Source organism: Lepidochelys olivacea (genome assembly GCF_965140295.1).
Source record: "Lepidochelys olivacea isolate rLepOli2 genome assembly, chromosome: 5".
NCBI lineage: Eukaryota > Metazoa > Chordata > Testudines > Cheloniidae > Lepidochelys > Lepidochelys olivacea.
In genome coordinates, this window is record NC_140415.1 from 5,436,769 (window position 1) to 5,456,640 (window position 19,872).

General features: G+C 40.1%; 1 protein-coding gene across 5 annotated transcripts in view; it reads left to right on the forward strand.

The window, feature by feature from the left end:
- The window catches only part of UBAP2 (ubiquitin associated protein 2), a 99,889-nt gene that overhangs the window by 35,895 nt on the left and 44,122 nt on the right, over positions 1-19,872 (forward strand). For 3 of the 5 annotated variants that reach the window (XM_084628449.1, XM_084628453.1, XM_084628450.1), the window contains exons 8-16: positions 2,107-2,166; positions 3,945-3,997; positions 8,183-8,250; positions 9,582-9,771; positions 10,582-10,795; positions 12,415-12,689; positions 13,238-13,410; positions 14,991-15,201; positions 18,481-18,520. In XM_084628449.1, coding sequence (XP_084484575.1) covers positions 2,107-2,166; positions 3,945-3,997; positions 8,183-8,250; positions 9,582-9,771; positions 10,582-10,795; positions 12,415-12,689; positions 13,238-13,410; positions 14,991-15,201; positions 18,481-18,520 — 1,284 coding nt within the window. The remainder of the gene's footprint in view (positions 1-2,106; positions 2,167-3,944; positions 3,998-8,182; positions 8,251-9,581; positions 9,772-10,581; positions 10,796-12,414; positions 12,690-13,237; positions 13,411-14,990; positions 15,202-18,480; positions 18,521-19,872) is intronic. The other 2 variants (XM_084628451.1, XM_084628452.1) reach the window with 1 other exon arrangement.

The following is a 19,872-nucleotide window of genomic DNA, read 5'->3' on the forward strand; positions in this document are numbered from 1 at the left end:
GCAAGGAGGAGTCTAAATAACTTGTAGAACCTAAAACAGGTAACACAAATCTATTCCAAAGAGTAGAAGGGAGCTGTTTATTACACTTTCCGTACTATTTGCTGTCCACTGTTTTTTTATAGTTGTAGGGTATGCTCTATAAATAGCTTAAAGAGAACTTTTTAAAATGCAAAATGAATGATCCCTACATGAAAAGCAATAAACCTGAGCACTCTGAGAGTTGGTAGGTTAATGGGGTACTTGCCAGGTGGCCAGAGGTGCCCCCGGCTTTCAGATTTTTTGCAATACACCAAATGCGTTCACTTCTTTGCGACTTCTTGCTATGGGAGAAAGCGTCTAGAAAATAATGGGATCCTGAGTAATAAACAGCGTGGGTTTGATATAGAACAAGGCATAGCAGACTCCGTCACTTTTTTAAAATGGAATTCTAAAATCAGTGAATGAGAAGAATGCAGTAGATGTGATCAGATGTTTAGTAAAGTACAGATAGTGTGCCTCAAATTTAGTCGTAAATGTAATTCAGATTGGCTTGGATATATGCAGTCCCATGTGATTGATGAAACTGGCAGAAGGGCCACAAAGAAAAGAGAGCAATAAACCACAATGTATCAGTCTCTGAGGATGGCAGTAATGGTGGAGCTGGGAAGCTGCAAGTGGTTGGGTTTTAGGTCCATTGTTGAAATGGAAAGAACATTTTAATGAAAACTACAGATTTTACTGAACTGGGAAGGGCTGTAAATTACAAGGATAACAACACAGTGGGGAGCTAGGGAGGTTAGAAACAGACAGGGATACAATAAGTTTCATGCTCAGAAAGTGCAAGCTAATGCATCTAGAGTGAAAGGGGGAGAAAATCCCAAAGGTGTGATCAGTAGCCAGAAATTAGGAGGAAAATAGTAGCAATCAGACCAGCAATAAATAGTAGAATGCACTTTTACTGGGTCGTTGAGCTGCTGCAAAGCAGATAAACCAGCTTTTACAGAAGAAAAATGGAAGCACCCACAGATGGCTATCCAGGATGAAATTTGCATAACAAACATACTTGGAAAAACAAAACACAAACTTTCAAAAGAAAGAAGATACTTGTAAAAACTGCAGTGTCCCAGAAGACTTAGAGCAATAGTGGACAGAAAATTGTTCAAGTTTGCAGTGCTGAAAGGTAGCATTAAAGCCAGTGTGGTGATTTTTTTTCTTTCTTTGTTTTTTGGACTGCTGAGGCATGAACATGTTTAAGAGAGGACCTGTTGTGCTAGTAGTAAGATCATACCTGGAATTCTGTATTCACTTCCAGGCCCTTCAACGTAGGAAGACATTGGCAAATAGGAATTAATTCATAGAAGAGCAACAAAGTAGTTGAGGCTGGAGGGATTGACCTTGGAAGCAAGATTGAGAATGAAATATGTTTAACTTGGCTAATCTACTAAACTACGTAGTTGGGGAGACGTGCTCATTGTCTGCAAATGTTTGAAGGGTGCCAATACAGAAGATGGGTTGATCCAGTGGAGGTATAAAATAACAATAATGGAATGAACTGTTAGGTTGAATGTCAGGGAAATGTCCTAACTGTGGGATCTGTTGGTTTGGAATAATCTCCACAGGGGACTGGTGGAAGCTCCATTGCTGGACTTGCGTAAAACAAAACTAGACAAAACACTTGGAGCACTATTACTTATTATTAAAGTACTGACACAAAATACAGAGACCATCCTTGCCCTGAAGAGCTTTACAGTCTACACAAGACAGACACAGAGTAGATATGAGGATGCATTCTTAAGAGAAACAAATAAAAGTACATTTAGAACATATCCTGTAGGGAGCAATCCTCCACTGGCCAGGAGAAAGAAGCCTGAGAAAAGGTTGATCTAACTTCCACATCTAAATTATACTTGGGTTCTTCCTTCTGTCTGAAAAGCCATGGACACGTGGGCTAGCTTGGGAGTTTGTCCAGGAATTCGAGATCTGGTGAATTTTCCCTGGAAACGCCAAAAATTACTTTGCTTAGCTGCAGGTACATGACTCAACGCTTTATATGGCGAGCTTCAGTGAGAGGCTATTTGGTATAGTGTGATTGAGAGACATTTCAGGCAATTTTATATTGCTCCACAGAGCCAGCCCAGAGTGGACATTATCTTGCTCAGGACCTGCCAAATAATTGTGGACTCCAAGGTATAAGTCCTCTTTCTTTTTTGGGGGTATGTGTGAGTTGGGGGCAGGGCTGTTCATGCTGCCAAATCAGCAGTGTTCAATCCTACTGTCTATGGCTTAGCTGCAATGTAAAACACACAGAGGAATGAACTAAGATATATTGATATATATACACCTATATTGATCTAATTAGCACAGACTGGATTTGATGCTGTCTTCAAGGGGCTTTATTTTAAAATTCATTAATTGCAAATGGTTCAGAGCTGAATACAAGAATGCGACTAAAATGGAGGTGTCTTATGAAGCTACATTTGATCAAAGGTGATGGAAACTGAAATTTTACTGGTGGTGGGTTCTTCGCTTGTGGTTGTGTAGTTAATTTGGTGGCTCTGTTCCTGGGATAGCCTCAAGCGTGTGCGCCCCAGCACCCCTGCTTTCTAATCGTTTGACTGTTGTGTGCCCACTCTCTCCCTTGCTGTTTCCTGTGGAAGAGACCAGTTTTAAAAACATTAAGCACATTTCCTACTACTGTGCTATTTCCACAAGCATTAGTCAACCTGCTGCACTGCACAGCCTGCTCTCTACAACTTGTGACATACCTGGCTTGGCACCATGCTCCAGCTGGAGTGGCAGGCCAACCGCCATGCTGCCACAGTAGGAACGAGATATTTTTTCCTGTAAAATGGCTCTCTTCTACCTCAGGGGAAAGTAGAATGGGGTTATTCTGGCCTGAGGAGACAGCCAGCAGGCAGGAAGGGAATGTCCTAGAAGGGACACCACTGTGTGCCTTCAGCTCAGGCGGGCACGGACCAGTGATACGCAGACTGAGGCTCGTGAGCCGCAAGTGGCTCTTCAGTGTGTCTCCTGTGGCTCTCTGCAGCATATGATGATATTAAAACACTGTGTGATATAATTATTAGCCAATCTAAAAAGAAAAGGAGTACTTGTGGCACCTTAGAGACTAACCAGTTTATTTGAGCATGAGCTTTCGTGAGCTACAGGTCCGATGAAGTGAGCTGTAGCTCACGAAAGCTCATGCTCAAATAAATTGGTTAGTCTCTAAGGTGCCACAAGTACTCCTTTTCTTTTTGCGAATACAGACTGACACGGCTGTTACTCTGAAACTAGCCAATCTAAGTTATTAACCAATCAGGCTGCTTTTACTATGTTGCTTACCAATTGTAGTTGATAAAATAATACTTGGTCGGTCATTTTGTTGTGAGAAATGTATATAAAAATAGTAAACGAGCCTCAGTCTGCGTATCACTGTAATGTTGATCGCTGATCGCTGATTTGGCTCCTGAACCACTGAGGTCTGAGTATCACTGGTCCAGATGCAGACTTCGGAAGTCTCAGCAGGTCTTGCTCACCTGTGCAGCCAGTATGGATCCCATGTTTATGGTGGTGCAGAGCTCAGATTTTACTCTGCTTTAGGATTCCATCATTGTTAAGCTTAATCATCAGGGATAGGTGAGTGGGTGAATTTCTCACCATGTTTGGTGCTATTGAGTATGATGGCTGATTTAAGGACACTGTAGTCTTTCCTTTAACATAAACCATCTCTGGTACCAGAAGGGCTAGAAATATCCTTAAATTCTAGAGAACATGTTAAAAATATTTCCCGAAAGACCCTAACTCTGTAGAGCATCTCATGGTCCTGACCATAATTTCCTGCATGTACTGCATTCATAACTGTAATTAGAGATGGATGGTAAGATGGCTTTTAATGTGCGAACTGAAATATGATATTGGGCCTTACCATTTGTGCCTAATTTCTCTTCTCTCCCAAACTGCAACAGGAGCATGGAAGAATTCAATAGAAGAATGGACGGCAGAAGACTGGAATGAAGATGTAAGTATATGTGGTTGGGTAGGCAGCAATTATTCATTCTGTGCTGTCTGTGCATCTCCTTCAGAAGTCAAATATCAATGTCCTGTATAATACTTTGCAACATATGGAGGGTTTGTAAGAAAAATTTTTTTTAGTTCATTCCTATTTAGTGAAGATCATAAAATCAATTATTTGATGAATTCCATTGTACTTTTTATTCAAATAATATAAAAATATTATTCCCCATTTTATCAGGCTGAGTGAACTATTTGTGAATATAAGAATTTTACAGATTTTTTTTGTAGTTAAAATGTTATTTTCATTCTTAACCCAACTCTACTATTTAGCACTTATGAGAGTTAATCACACACACTTCCCCTTGCATTGTCAAGAGCTTACACCGTTAGCATCGTGAGTCTTCTTTATATAATGATCTTTATGAACTGGTAGATTAAGTATTAAAACTTAGTGACTGCCCAAAATTTGATCCATTTTTTTCTGTTTATAAGATCTATATAATTCTTTTGACTTTTTTCAAAACGTGAGTCAGTCAGTCTGTGTTAATGGAATATTTTTAAAAAAATTGAACTAACAAGACACATCAATCACATAATTTTTTTTTTTTTTTTTTTACATCCTAGCCCCCAGCCTGTGTCCATGTATTTTTCTCAGGCCAGCGGCCTTGCTTCATATCTGTAAAGCACCTAGCACATTTTTGGTATTCTAATAATATTAATACCTACCAGTCCAGTCTGATCAACCCAACAATAACAAACCACTGTATATGCAGGTTAGAGGAGTTTGGGGTGGAGTGGGGAAATTTGGTAAGGAAATGGAGAACTTTAAAAATCAAGGTCCTTCTGCTGTATGTGGACATCAGATATTCTAAGCACATTTTCCGAAGAGGAGGAGTTTGCTTCAGAATGTTTGGTCGAGACTGGTGGTGGTTTTGGTTCTTACTAGAGAGAGGATTGTGTCACTTCAAAGACAAATCTGAAAATTCTTTCTTAGCTTCCAAGGAGGTTGTAATCTGGGAAGTATTACAAGTGCTATAAAAGTGTCAAGTATTATTATCCAGTATGCATTCTTTAAAGATGTCAGTTTTAGATTAATTAGAAATGTCTTCTATTTTCTTTTAATGTCTGAGGAGTGGTTCTGTTGTTGGTATAGTATAGTCAAATCACTGGAGCAAGGCCTTACTTGTTCAAAGAACTCTACGCAGGCTAACCCCTGCATACATTTATTTGGAGCATCATTGAAGTCGTGTACTTCCATGTGGGTTGGCCTACATGGAGCTCATTGCAGGACTGGAGGCTAACTTTGTCTCACTTCACACCAGGGATCCCTCTATTCTGGCCTGCCAACCACACTCATGCAACAAACTAATGACTTCAGTGGCTGGTCTATCATGAACTGTTAGTGGAATCCAGTCTCTCAGTGGACAAAAGCATTGATTCCTTCACATGGAAAAAGTATAGGCTATTAAAAGGCTCTTTAATCTGGTGGGGAAAGGCATAGCCAGAACCAGTGGCTGGAAGACACAGCTTGACTGTTTTAAATGAGAAATATACTTTAGGCAAGGGCAGATTATGCTTTAGTCAAATGCAAGCTATTGGGCTCAGAACAGTGGTAATTGGGTGAGATTTAATGGCGTGTGATATACAGCAGGGCAAACTAAATGATCTAATGGTTTCTTCTGGTCTTAAACTTTATGAATCTAGGATAGTGATACTCTCCATTCTGTTTAAACAGAAATAGACCCTTGGAATTACAATATAAGAAGATATTACTTCACCCACCTAGTGTGTCTAACATATGAAATTGTATTTTGTTAAAGGGACAGTGTCAATGCGAAGGCAAGTCAATTTAAAAGCAAATATATTTTCAGGTACTACAATTGGTCGTCAGTCTTCCTGCCAGTTTTTACAAACAATCTCCTATTTTAAATTTTTTTTCCTCTTGATAATCATAAAACATATAAAAATTGTTGTCAAATGCGCAAAATAAATTGAAAAATAAAGAAATGCTATTTTTCTTATTTCTGTTAATCATAATTTTTACTTGCAACAGCAGTAGATCTGTTTTTAAAATTGGACAGAAGTGTGATTAAATTGGCAGTGTCCCTTAAACAGGATTTAAGATGGCATGAAAACCATTTTCATTTAGTTTTAATTTCTTAGGCCTCAGTAACAGGGTGCCTCCCAGCCCGGGTAGATTGACTCATGCGAACTTGGCTTGATTTAGCATGTTAGAAATAGTATTGTGGCCTTGTAGCACTGGCAGAGGCCAGGGCTAGCCACCTGAGCTCCGACCCAGGGGGTTGGGTGGGCTTGCAAACCTAAGCCATAAGGTCCACACTGCTATTTGTAGTGTGCTAGCTTGAGCCAAACTAGCTGTCAACCCAGGCTGGGAGGTACACTCCCAGCTGCAATGTAGACATACCCATTAGGGTCCTAATTTTCCTGGTTTGTTACTCTTACTTTGTATTTCGCTTCAGTTCTTAAATACGCATCTTGAGTATTTGCTCCCAAGCCATATTAGCTGGGTGTGGAAGATGGCTGGCAGCTGGTAAACGTTGCATACTTGCTGACAAGGCATAGGTTTTATAATTGAAACTTTGCTGATGTTTGTATTTGAAGGGACGTCACTGTAAGAAGGGGAGGCGCCCCTGTGAAGTTGACTTTTAAAAACAATTGATGACCATTGTTTGTCATCCACCTATTTCTAGGAATGTGCTAGTACATTAGTGAAGGGTTTGTTTGTTGTGTAGCACAATTGGTTATCCCAGACAGTTATTCAGAAGCAGATAAAATTGCTTCTAAGAAACTCTGGTGGCATCTGTTTCAGCTGCTGCACATGTCATGGGCTCTGACAAATGCCATTATCCCAGCAGACTCTCAAATCTGCTGCTTGTTTACTGTTTGCCACAGTCCATCGCATAAACTTAAATACAGCAGAGCTACTAACCTGCATCTTGGGAGTTGTTTTGCATGCCATTTTCCTTGGATAGAGAACATTTTTCCCCCTCCATGCCCAAGAGGCACTTTGAAATTGTCTCAAGTCTGTCAAGCTCTCTAGCTAACCTGCTTTCAGGGTTTGTCAGGGTTTTTAGTCACTGTTGATCTTACTCCAGGTTAAGTGGGCATGGAAAACTGTTAATGTTATATTAAGGATTTAATATTTAACTAAGGGATTGTAGATCACAGCCTACCACTCCGCTCTTAACTGACTTCTTAGTGGCATAATAATGCAGGAATCTCACAACGCTGCAGAAAGCATAGTACAGTCTGTACTACAATAACACGTAATGGGGGAAGGGCACTATAGATGGAGCAGGAGCCTTTACTATGAATTTATTTGGGCTGAAATTAAACTCTTAACCTTCTTTATTGTTCATTATTAAGGCTATGATTTAGTCATGGAGGTTACGGCAGTCACAGATTCCGTGACTTTACTGGACCTCCATGACTTCTACGCTTCAGGAGGTGGAGGTGGGACTGTGCGCCCCTGCCCTGCAACTGGGGATGGCTGGAACCAGGATGCTGCAGCCCCAGCCCTGCAGCTTCCACTGGGGGCTGCAGCCGGTGCTGTGCGCCTAGCCCCGCAGCTTCCACTGCATCTACACCAAAGGGGGTTTCATCAGTTTAGCTAAATTGGTTTCTTAAGGCTTGTTTAAACACAGAAGTTGGCTTTCTTTAACTATACTGGTGTAGTAAAAGGAGCACATTTTCCCTAGAGTGGACACAGTTATACCATTAGAAAGATGCTTATATTGTACTGTTATATCTTATTCCCTGGCCATTATGAGAATAAACTAATTTATGCCAGTGTAAGGCATCTTTATACCACTATAACTGCATTCGCATTAGGGTCTGTAATGAAATAACTATTTGGGTAAAAAAAATCACACCCCTTAGAGATATAGTTATACTGATACAGAATCTGTGTGTAGACCAGGCCTTACACCAGTGTGTTTAAATCAGTGCAGAACGGTGTACAAGTCCTTATTAAAATTGGGCTGTGTTTTCTTTGTCCTTTAAAAGTGATCTGCAGTGCAACTTGTTACTATGATTCAATATTCCTGATCTCTCTAAGTTATATAACCAGGGTTGGGTTATTTATTTTGAATATTGCTGCCTGTAAACTTTCAATGCACGTATAACTAAAATATACTTTCTCCCTCCTTCTTTCTTCCCCCTTTCTCAGCTTTCTGAAACAAAGGTCTTCACTGCATCTTCTGTTCCAGCTGAGAATCACATCACTCCTGGGCAAAGGTAGGGGAGGATTTACATCTTTGTTCTAGATTTCAGAGTAACAGCCATGTTAGTCTGTATTCGCAAAAAGAAAAGGAGGACTTGTGGCACCTTAGAGACTAACCAATTTATTTGAGCATGAGCTTTCATGAGCTACAGCTCACTTCATCGGATACATTGACTGTTCTCACAGCCTAAACTCTTTCACGTGCTCCCTGTAAAGCTGTTGAAGCTTCAGCATTTGGCACACTTTAAAGTTCTGTTGGAGAAAATACTCGAAAACAATCCTGTGTTTGCCCTCAGGAGGTGACATGGATGTGAATGGACAAGCTCATGTCTAATCAGAATTTTTGGGGTGAATTTGATTTAGTATTAACACTTGATTTTATCTAGTATTAGGCTCTGACTACACTGTGGTGTACAAGAGGCCGTATTAAGTATATGAAAGGCGTGTGTTTCAAATCCTAATGATGTGTAATGTGGAGCAAATTCAGGCACATGCCTAGTGTTCTATTCCTGCTTCTGCCACAGAATTCCTGTGTGATAATGGGCTAGTCACTTCACTGCTATGTGTGAGAGTTTCTCCATCTACAAAATGGGAATAATACCTCATGGAGGGGTGCAAGTTTGATGCAGTAATAGTTGTAAAACACCTTAAGATTCTCAGGTTGCAGGTGCTACAGACATGTGAAGTACATATTGAGTGGCAAGATTAAGGGGGAGGGACAGCTCAGTGGTTTGAGCATTGGCCTGCTAAACCCAGGGTTGTGAGTTCAATCCTTGAGGGGGCCATTTAGGGATCTGGGGAAAAATTGGGGATTGGCCCTGCTTTGAGCAGGGGGTTGGACTAGATGACCTCCTGAGGTCCCTTCCAACCCTGAAATTCTATGGTTCTATGAAGTAAGCAAATAACACCTCTTTTCACTTACTCCCCCATGACTCAATCATGTTGATCTCCATGAGCTTAGCAGGTAAGCCAATGGGTGTTTAGCTACCATGGTGGTAAGTACTTTGGACATACCCAAGATAAGTGATATTGAAATTGCACCGCATTTCACTTTGAAATGCTAAAGTACAGAACAAAATGCAACGTTTTCTTCAATTATGAAGCAGTGAATGTGGCAGTGGTAACCCTGTGCTCGAGCAGATGGCAGGACCTTGCCGTCTGAGTAGAAAGCTGGATTCTCGCTCTTCTGCGTGGTGCTGTGTGCTGCAGAGATGAGACCCAGAAAGGTTAAATAATGTGGCTAGCATAGTGTCCTTCATACTGATCTTAGTTATTTGATCTTCTTTCAGTCCTCAAATATCCCAATTTTAGTATTTGACAGCTTCTTACTCTTTTTTTCTTGTAGCATTGACCTAGTAACATTACTTCAGAAGCCTGTGACTTCTAGCCAAGAAACAGAAGGCAACTCCTTCGAGTCTCCCCAACAGCAGAGCTTTGGCCAAGCCCTAGTCTTCACGAATTCCCAACACAACACCCAGATGACATCAGGAACTGGCAATTCCAGTTCTCTAAACTCCTATTCTCCTCAGAGTCTGGTAAAATTCATCTTGGCTTTTTAAAGACTCAGAATCTTACGGAATAAACACTTTATACTTTTTCAGTTAGTTTCTTTTTTTTTTCATGACTTTTCTTTGCAGCACTTAAGTTGCAGGTGGTATTGAAATATGAGGGGACACGGGACTAAAAATGTCCTCACCAAAAAAAAAAAAAAAAGTATCAGATGGACCTTTTTGTGCTCATGAGTTTACTTGTCCATTTAAGTGAACTGCTTGTGTTGGTTCTTGAGAAAAGTGCAGATAAGTTCTCTGCATATTGATTAAAATGAAACACTCCATGTATAAAGCATCGAATTCTAGGCCAGAGAACTGTGATGCGGTATTTTCCAAGCACATATCTGACTGGTCTGTGTGGAAATCAACTATTTCTGAGTTTTCTGGACTAATGGAAAGTTGGCAACCCTTTGTTAGTTTTAATAGAGTTGGAGATTAGATGTAGGAAAATGTTTTGAAACAAATTAAATACTGTTGCCAGTAACTTTACCTTTACTTTGTTCTAAGGCACTATATAAACAAAACTACATGGGTCAGATCCTTAGCTTGGGTAAATCAACATATGTCCATTAACAGTGGTGGAGCTAAACCAGTATACAATAGCTGGGGATCTGGCCCCATATTGTTAGTGCTCAGTTGGATTTTCTTGCTAAGTTTTAACTTTTCACTTTTAATTAGAAATCTGGGGATAAAGTATGAACTGCATTGCTGCCAATGTGAGCAATTAACTCCGACCTCACAGGTTTGGTCATGTTAACATTTAGTGAAATATTTTTTTCTTCATTTTCTTGCTAGTCTTCAGTTCTCTGTTCTGGGTTTGGAGAACTTGGATCCTCTAAATTAGCAAACTCCACTGGATCTCCACTCTTGGACCAGCTGAAGTCTCCAGGTTTGGGTCAGTTCACCTCTCCGAGCTCTCAGCAAAACAGCAGTAGTTCCGCCACCGCCACCACCTCATCCTGGGATCTAAAACCCCCGATTAGCCAATCCTCGGTCCTCAGTCAGTTTGGTAAGTATTTAGATAGGTTTTGCCTTTTTTTTTTTTTTTATTATTTAAAGCCATTGACTATGGAACTTTGACCCTTCAGTGCCAGACCTTATGTAAGAGATTTTTAAAATGATATTGAGAAATGGCTTCTCTTTTGAAATTAACTTCCTAAAGGAGACTAGTAAACTTAGTCACATTATATTGAGGTTCCATTTATAAAAGGTTAATAAATGATAGCTGTTATAAGCATAATAGACGTGAGTAGTATTTTTATACATGGCTTCAGTAGAAAGTGTTACAGATGGTTGTAAGCCGCCTGTTCGGGTCATCTCTGACAATTGGTTAGCCATTTATTTTAAAAAATCTATTAATAACCCTTTATAAACTATTTGTAAATGGAACCTTAATATAAAGTATGACTGTAAATGTCTCTAGGAATTCTGGGGAAAGACCTTTTTATGTTACCTTGACTGTACTTCTACTAATGACAAAGTATAAATTTTCAATCCTAGACTAAGTTAATACCACCTTATGGTGAGTTCTCTGGCTCTTTAATAGTGTGGATCACTTCTTAATCCTGGGGCCGCCTGCATCCTTCGTACTTCACTTTCTGTCCATGATGGAGTAGATCACCGTCCCTCCCCTTCACAATTACGTAGACCCTTCTCTGTGGAGGGTTAGACAAGACCATGATAACAATTGCTTGAGCAGTCTCTATATGTTGCTTTCAGTGATGCTCTTACTGTGGAGAATTACAGGTCCTGGTTTTGCCAGTATAGAAGCAGCCATTGTGGTAGCAACCACAATTCACATAAAGTAATATTAAGAAAATATGTGTTTTCAGCTGTATTTTAATGCAGTTTAGCAGCTGGAAATAAGGAGAAGCTGGCAACATGTGACCTGCAATGTTCTGTGGACCACTTGTGTTTGTGAACTAGAGTTTTGAATCATTGCTTATAAGCCTGTCCTTCAACAACTAAAAACTATGGAGGAGATTTATAAAGGGCAGTTAAGCATCCAACTCGAATTGAAAGTCAATGGAAGCTGGGTATCTAACTCCTATTTGAGCCTTTGAAAATATTCCTCCTCTTAGAATCAGGAGATCAGAAAACTTAATTATATGGTCTCTAACATGTCAGTATTTCTTGACAAACTTTGTCCAAAAGTCGCGAGTTTTAGCTTTTATCGTGAATTGCACTTTCCACATTTAACAGAGTCCCACTTTCAGGCAGGTCCTCACACTGTGGAGCGGTGCAAGGTCTGACTAAAATAATACATAGCATTTCTGCTAGAGACTTGAGTATAATGCAGTTGTGTGGCCATATGAACAGCTGCCTAATTCCCCATTTTTAAAAAATTGCCATATAGTCCTGTCTCAGAATCTCCGTTTTCATTTCAAAAAAGAAAACTAAGTTGCCAGCTCTGTGGTTGCAAAAATAATATTCATAATCAGAATCTGAAGTTTATATAAAATAATGCGTTGGCAGCTGACTGAGTGTGCACACGGTCTGCAGCAATAGGTCTGAGAGGGGTGAATAAAAGCACTAATTCTTTAACTACAACTACAGAGATGGAACATAAAAGTCCTGGGAGCAGAGTTTAATGCATCAATTATGATTTTTTTCCCAAATGCTGGCTAGACTTTAAATCCCAGCCTGAACCATCTCCAGTTCTCAGCCAGCTGACCCAGCGACAACAACAGCAGACACAGACAGTCCCTGTTCCTCCTCCTGGATTGGAGTCCTTCTCCTCCCAAGTAAAACTCCGAGAGCCATCACCGGTAGACAGTTCTATGGCTGCAAGCAAAATGCTGCAGCTCCCCAGCATGTCTATGGATAACCAGGCAGCGTCTGCCCATCAAACGCAGCAGAAACAGATCAAACCACTGAAACGGAGGATACCCCCAGCTTCTAAGGTGGGTAACACAGCAGGGGCAAATATATGGCACATATAGGCTTTAAGATACTTGGGGGGGTGGGGAAACATTATAGGGCAGTCTTGATGCACTTTTGGTTTTAAATTTTAAGATGGGTGGCTTTATAGTCCAGAAGACAGTGATGTGGTATTTTCCAAGCACATATCTGATTGTTTTGTGAGGAAATTTAACCATTTCTGAGTGTTCTTGGACTAACTAGTGACTGGGAGGTGAATGCTTAAAACAAAATACTCTTTAGTAGGCACAGAGGACAGTATGACTTAATCTCTTAGGCCCCAAAAAGTATGTGGGACCAACAAATTAAGTTTTAAGGTGGAGAGATTCTAGTTGGGAGAAATTACGCAGCTCCGTCTGAGAGGCAGCTGCATTGGCCAACAGATACAGGTTAGAAGCCAAGGCTGTGAGATTGTAACCAAGTTACATACTTGGTGTTCTGTATGTTCGTAGTTCCCTAGAGTTCAAGGTGGTTCATGAGTGATTTCTTTCATATAAACTATATAGATACAGGATTTTGTTTTTGCTTTCAGATCCCGGCCTCTGCAGTGGAAATGCCTGGATCAGCCGATGTGACAGGGTTAAACGTTCAGTTTGGAGCTCTGGAGTTTGGGTCAGAGCCTTCTCTCCCAGAGTTTGGGTCAGCCCCAAGCAATGAGAATATCAGCCAGGTGCCCAGCAACAGCTTGTACTCAAAACCTGTAAAGTACGTAAGAGTTCCATTTCTGCATCCTTATGTGTTCTCTTGTACCAAAAAAGTGGCATGTGAAGATCAAGGTCTCTTCTGCCAAGGGGCTGTTTGGTGTAGCTGTCTCGGAAGCTAAATATAATTACTTGTAAGCCTCAATCTTTATTTTCTGAGGATGGCACCCTTAAAAGCAGGAAGGTCCCTTTTCTGGTGACTAGAGAAACATTCTGAAAAATGGGTTAGAATGGAGGGGGGAATGAATTGAACTTAAATGCTCTCTTTATGAGCTACCCTTCACATTTTTAATTATGCTGATTCCCAAAGCTGTTTAAGTGAGGCTTTGGCTCCCTCCCAGCCCATCTACTCTTATAATTGACTCAGCAGAGATAAATGCATCACAACGTCCATCTCTGTCAGCAGACTGACACCATAAACTGAGGTCTGACTTCAATGGAAGCTCAGCCTAAAGGCAGCCAGGCTCTGAGGTGGGCGGAAAGCCCTTATTAAAATGCTAATGTCTCCAGTAATAACAAAAGAAATGCAAACATAGCAGCTAAATACATGCTTACTCTTCAAATGTTTTTTCAGAGTTTTGTTTGTGTAAAATCGTCCTTAAAAAGTTGATGGAGAATTTGCAAGAATTAAGATTTGCAAAAATAAATTCCTCCATTCATCTTAAATTTTGTAAATGTTTTTAAAAATCCAGTACGAACCTTAAAAAAACCCTAAGCCTAACCCTTCCGGTTTTGGCAGAGCAAACATTGCAGCAATGTGTTGATGTATGGGAGCCTGAAAGAGACTGTATAAACAGAAATGGAGGGATACCCAGGTTCAGTATCCAAGATGTGGAAAATATGCCTTGCTGTGTTAACTGTCTTAAAGTAATGTTTGAATCACAGGCAACAGAATTTAGTTTTTAAAAAGTGCTTTTTAACCTGTAAAGTCCTACAAGACTGATGTTGACTCAGGCAATACTGGAAAGGCAACAAATGTAAAGAGTTTAGAAAGATCTAGGGGCAGGGTACAAATCTTAGTCTATGTATGTAAATTGTCATGGATACTTACAGCAGTGTTGTGTAATAAGAGCAGCTCTTTCTTAGTGCCTTTTGTCAGTAGATCTCAAAGTATTAGAATATTGACTAGAGGCCTCAGTCTGATCAGACCCCATTATGCTGGGCTCTGATACAGACACATGGTAAGAAGTAGTGTCTTCCCTCTAAACCTTACAATCTAAAAGCATAAGAAATCACTTACGAAGTAGAATGCTAATTCTAGCCAGGAAAAAGCAGGAAAACAATTATCATAGCTAGCCTTTTTGAGAGGGGGAAGAATGGAATATGGGATGAGAAAATACAGTTGTCCTATGAGGGGGAAATGGCCCCTGCTGCTCAGTGCAGATGCTGGCTCTGAACAGAGGGCTGCTGTAACTTTGCCTAGGCCCACATTAATTTGTGTTATGCTAGGAAACTGGAAAGTGAGCAACTTCTAGCTGAGCAAATGGGTATCCAGTTCCAGGTTGCTATGCAGGAGCTGGTAATGTCATGAAGGTATCTGAAATGACATTTAACAAGATGATAAATAACTTTTACTTTTTTCAGTGATCCTTTGAATACCTCTTTGCCAATATCCAATACAGTACAGGAGTCCACCTACACAACCTCTGCCATCACTTCTTCCAGTCTGACCTGCTCGTCCCAGAGCACTAGCCCCGTAACAACAACTTCCTCCTATGACCAGACTTCTGTGCATAGCAGGATAGCATACCAAAGCTCCATGGCTCCATCGGACTCAACCCCTGTTGCAGTCACGGTGAGTAGATTTCAGAAACCTTCGCTATTGAAAAGACATTAATTGGGTTAATTACTGATGGGTTTGGGTGTTGGTGACATACTAAGGCTATAATTCAACTGTTTTGTTGAGCTCAACAATAGTCCTGGTGCTCTGAGACTTCAGTGGCTAACACAGAGATGATGTTTTGTTCTGTTAACATCTTTTCGACTGGTTAAAAAGACTCTCTTTTGACCGACCCCCCCCACCCAACTCTGTTGTTCTTTGCTGTTGCTTTTCTTGCCCTTCGGTCCTCAGGTATGCAGATCTTTGTGATGTTTCTCTGGATTTTGATTTCTTGATTTGCTCTACAGTCTGTTTCTAGCTAACGTTCTCATTTGATTGACTCCATCTTCCTGAAGCTTAGCATCTTGTTTTTTAAAAAACAAATTGACATTACATGTTCATCATGATATCTTGCCAGCGTAACTTTGGTGCAGAGACTGTTTATTACATTTGTACAGCATATAGCACAGTGGGGCCTGACTGGGTTATGGCCTTCAAGCACTACCACGTTATAAATGTTAAATAATAAAAATACAAGACCAAGGAGAATATGCACATTACATTTTAAAGATCACAAGGTCAGCAGGTCCACATAACTTGCATCCAAGACTTTAAAAAGAGATGACTGAGGAACTCACTGGGCTGTTATAATTTTCAGTAAGTCTTTGGGAAGACACTGGGGAAGTTCCAGAAGACTGGAAGAAAGCTAAAGTTGTGCCATTATTTAAAAAGGGTAAATGGGATGACCTGAGTAATTATAAGCTTGTCAGTCTGATGTTGATCCTGAGCAAGATACTGGAGTAGCTGATATAGGGCTCAACTAATAAAGAATTAAAGGAGGGTTAATGCCAATCAACATAGGTTTATTAAAAAATTGATCCTCCCAAACTAACTTGACATCTTTTTGTGATGAGATTACACATTTGGTTGATAAAGATAATAGTGTTTGATGCAATATACGTAGACGTCTGTGAGGTGTTTGATTTGGCACTGGCTGACATTTTGATTAAAAATCTAGAACTATATAAAATTAACAAGGCACACATTTAAATGTATTTAAAGCTGGCTGACTGATAGGTCTCCAATTGTAATTGTAAATGAGGAATCATCATCGAGTGGGTATGTTTCTAGTGAGATCCTGCAGAGATCTGTTCTTGGTTCTATACTATTAAGCATTTTTATTAATTACCTGGAGGAAAACATAAAATAATCACTGATAAAGTTTGCAGATGACACACAAACTGGGGGAGGTGGTAAATAATAGGTCACCGATTCAGAGTGATCTGGATCACTTGATAAGATGTACATAAGCAAACAGTGTGTGTTTTTAATGCAGCTAAATATCAATATTTAGGAACAAAGAATGTAGACCATACTTACAGGATGGGGATCTCTGTCTTGGGAAGCAGTGATTCTGCGAAAGATCTGGGGATCGTGTTGTCTAATCAGCTGAACGTGAGCTCCCAATGTGACACTGGCCAAAAGAGCGAATGTGATCCTTGGATACATAAAAAGGGGAATCTCATGTAGAAGTAAAGAGGTTATTTTACCTGTTTTTGGTGCTGATGTGACTGCTGTTAGAATATTGTGTCCTGTTCTCATGTCCACAGTTCAAGAAGGGTATTGATAATTTGGAGAGGGTTCAGAGAAGAGCTACAAGAATGATTTAAGGATTAGAAAAGATGCCCTATAATGATCTATTCAAGGAGCTCAGTGGATTTAGCTTAACAAAGAAGGTTAAGGGATGACATGATTATGGTCTTATAAGTACCTAAATGGGGAGTACACATTTGATAAAGGACTTTTCAAGCTAGCAGAGAAACGTATAACAGGATCCAGTGGCTCAAAGTCAAAGTTAGACAAATTCAGACTGGAAATAAGGCATATATTTTTAACAATAAGGGTCGTTAACCATTGGAACCACTTACCATGGTTGCCATGGATTCTCTGTCACCAGCAATTTTTAAATCACGTTTGGATGTTTTTCTAAAAGATCTTCTCTAGGGATTATTTTGGGGCAGTTCTTTGGCCTGTGTTATATAGGAGATCAGATTAGATAATCACGATGGTCCCTTCTGGCCTTGGAATATACAAATCTGTGAATTTCAGAAGAGGGCAACTAAAATGATTAGGGGTTTGGAACGGGTCCCATATGAGGAGAGATTAAAGAGGTTAGGACTTTTCAGGTTGGAAAACAGGAGACTAAGGAGGGATATAATAGAGGTATATAAAATCATGAGAGGTGTGAAGAAAGTTAATAAGGAAAAGTTATTTACATGTTCCCATACTATAAGAACTAAGGGCCACCAAATGAAATTAATGGGTAGCAGGTTTAAAACAAATAAAAGGAAGTTCTTCACTTAGCGCACAATCAACCTGTGGAACTCCTTGCCTGAGGAGGTTGTGAAGGCTAGGACTATAACAGGGTTTAAAAGAGAATTGGATAAATTCATGAAGGTTAAGTCCATTAATGGCTATTAGTCAGGATGGATAAGGAATGGTGTCCCTAGCCTCTATTTGTCAGAGGGTGGAGATGGATGGCAGGAGAGAGATCACTAGATCGTTACTTGGTAGGTTCACTGCCTCTGGGGCACCTAGCATTGGCCACTGTGGCTAGACAGGATACTGGGCTGGATGGACTTTTGGTCTGACCCAGTATGGCTATTCTTATGTTCTTAAATGACAATAACATCCTCTTTGTATTTCTCCATATGATCTCCTTGTAACAATTTCAAACATAATTACGTTCTGGTCTCTGTAACTTAATGGCTCAATCACACTTAACTTCTGAAACAAGTTCTATGTGGTGGTGCAGAGGATTATAAATCTAGAGCATTCACTTTTATGGACCAGAATGATCCAAGAAGCAATTGTTTCCTCTCAAACCTTATCTCCCAATGGAGGGTTCCAAACTCTCTATGTAATTTGCCTAGGTGCAGTTGTGTGTTCTATTAGATCAGGGAGACGACAGTTTCTCACGTGTCCCTGACTTTACCATCATTCATTCATATAGCCTTCTTGTTTCCTTTTTATTCCTGTGTCCCTGGGATGTGTCTCACAAACATTGTACCTACGCTTTCCTATATAGTTTAGCCCATGGAATGGCAATTGATTATTTCACGTCCCTCTTGACTTTCAAGTTGGAATGAATATAAAGTTTTGCAATGAGCAGCCTGTTAAATGTCTGAATCATGTAGGGTTTTTAATACCACCTCTGTCAGGTGGCTTACTCATTTGTTTTCCCTTTGTTTACAGAATGGGCACAGTGGTGTTCGAACACAGCCAACTCTTGACAGTAAGTTTATAAAACTCCATTATATACACAGCTGTTTTTCTGACTGTCCCCTACCCCTCAACATGCACACCATTGTAGTCATAGATTGTTTAAGGCTTTGTACAACTTTCGCTGTTTAATTTTTGGCTAAACAGTTTGAGTTTTAAACTTGGTATCAAAAAATAAACACAGTTTGCACAAGCCCCATTGCTGCTCAGTCCTTTCAGAGCACATGCTGCTGCAACCAGAGCTGTCCCCTCTGACTCCCTCAGCAAATCATCCATCCTTAAAGGGACAGGGCACAGGTAAATATAACCCTGATGTTCCCTTGAGTGCTACACTCCCCCCATGTAAATATAATGTTGTCCCAACATTTCTGTTAACTATGTATAACCTACAGTCCATTAATTTGATTTATTAGAAGTTTGCAAGTTGCACAAACTCGTAACTGGTTTCAGAGTGGTAGCCGTGTTAGTCTGTATCAGCAAAAACAATGAGGAGTCCTTGTGGCACTTTAGAGACTAACATGTATTTGGGCATAAGCTTTCGTGGGCTAAAACCCACTTCATCAGATGCAATCTGATGAAGTGATGCTAGTTTTAGCCCACGAAAGCTTATGCCCAAACTTGTAACTGTCATTTTCAACTGAGTCTTTGGGTCGGGGGCGCTCTCTCTCTCTCTCTCTCAAGTTCTGGTACGGATGGTGGAAATGTATGCATCTCTCTTCAGTTTATTTCATATTAATCAGAAAAAGTCTGGCAATTTTAGTTCCAAAATCCAACTGAACAGTCAGTTCTGAACTCCATAGATCCCTGAAGATATTCATATATCAAGAAATAAAAGTTCCCGTATGAGCAGTGATAGAATCATGTTAACTCCAAGTCACTGGGTGGCATATGGCAGACTATTGAGAAAACATACTAAATTAACATCATAACAAACTATCCAGAATTATAAAACACTTCATTTAATTTTAGAGCAATAGACATACCATAAGTCAGTATCACTTTACCAGTATTACATGTGTCTTGGATAGACTGCAGGATAAGGTACAGGAATAGGCATTTGGTATGGCATCTGACAAACATGAGGATAGCGAGATGGTGCATTCACGAGTTCAGTAGTTTGATTTAGGCCCTGATAAGTTGGTGTCCCTAAAAATTCATATTTTGGTGTCTGTGTGGCTCTTCTTTTTCTAGTTGGATGACCTGGAGTGTCAATGGATTGTTCTGGTGATCTGCCCTCTTGTGCACTGCTGGTTTCAGGTTCCATGGTCTCATTTTGGCATTCATGTTTTTCAGTGGCTGGTGTGAATGGCACATCAGTCTAATGCAGTTTCCAAATTCACAGTGTCAACCACATCCTCATTTCCC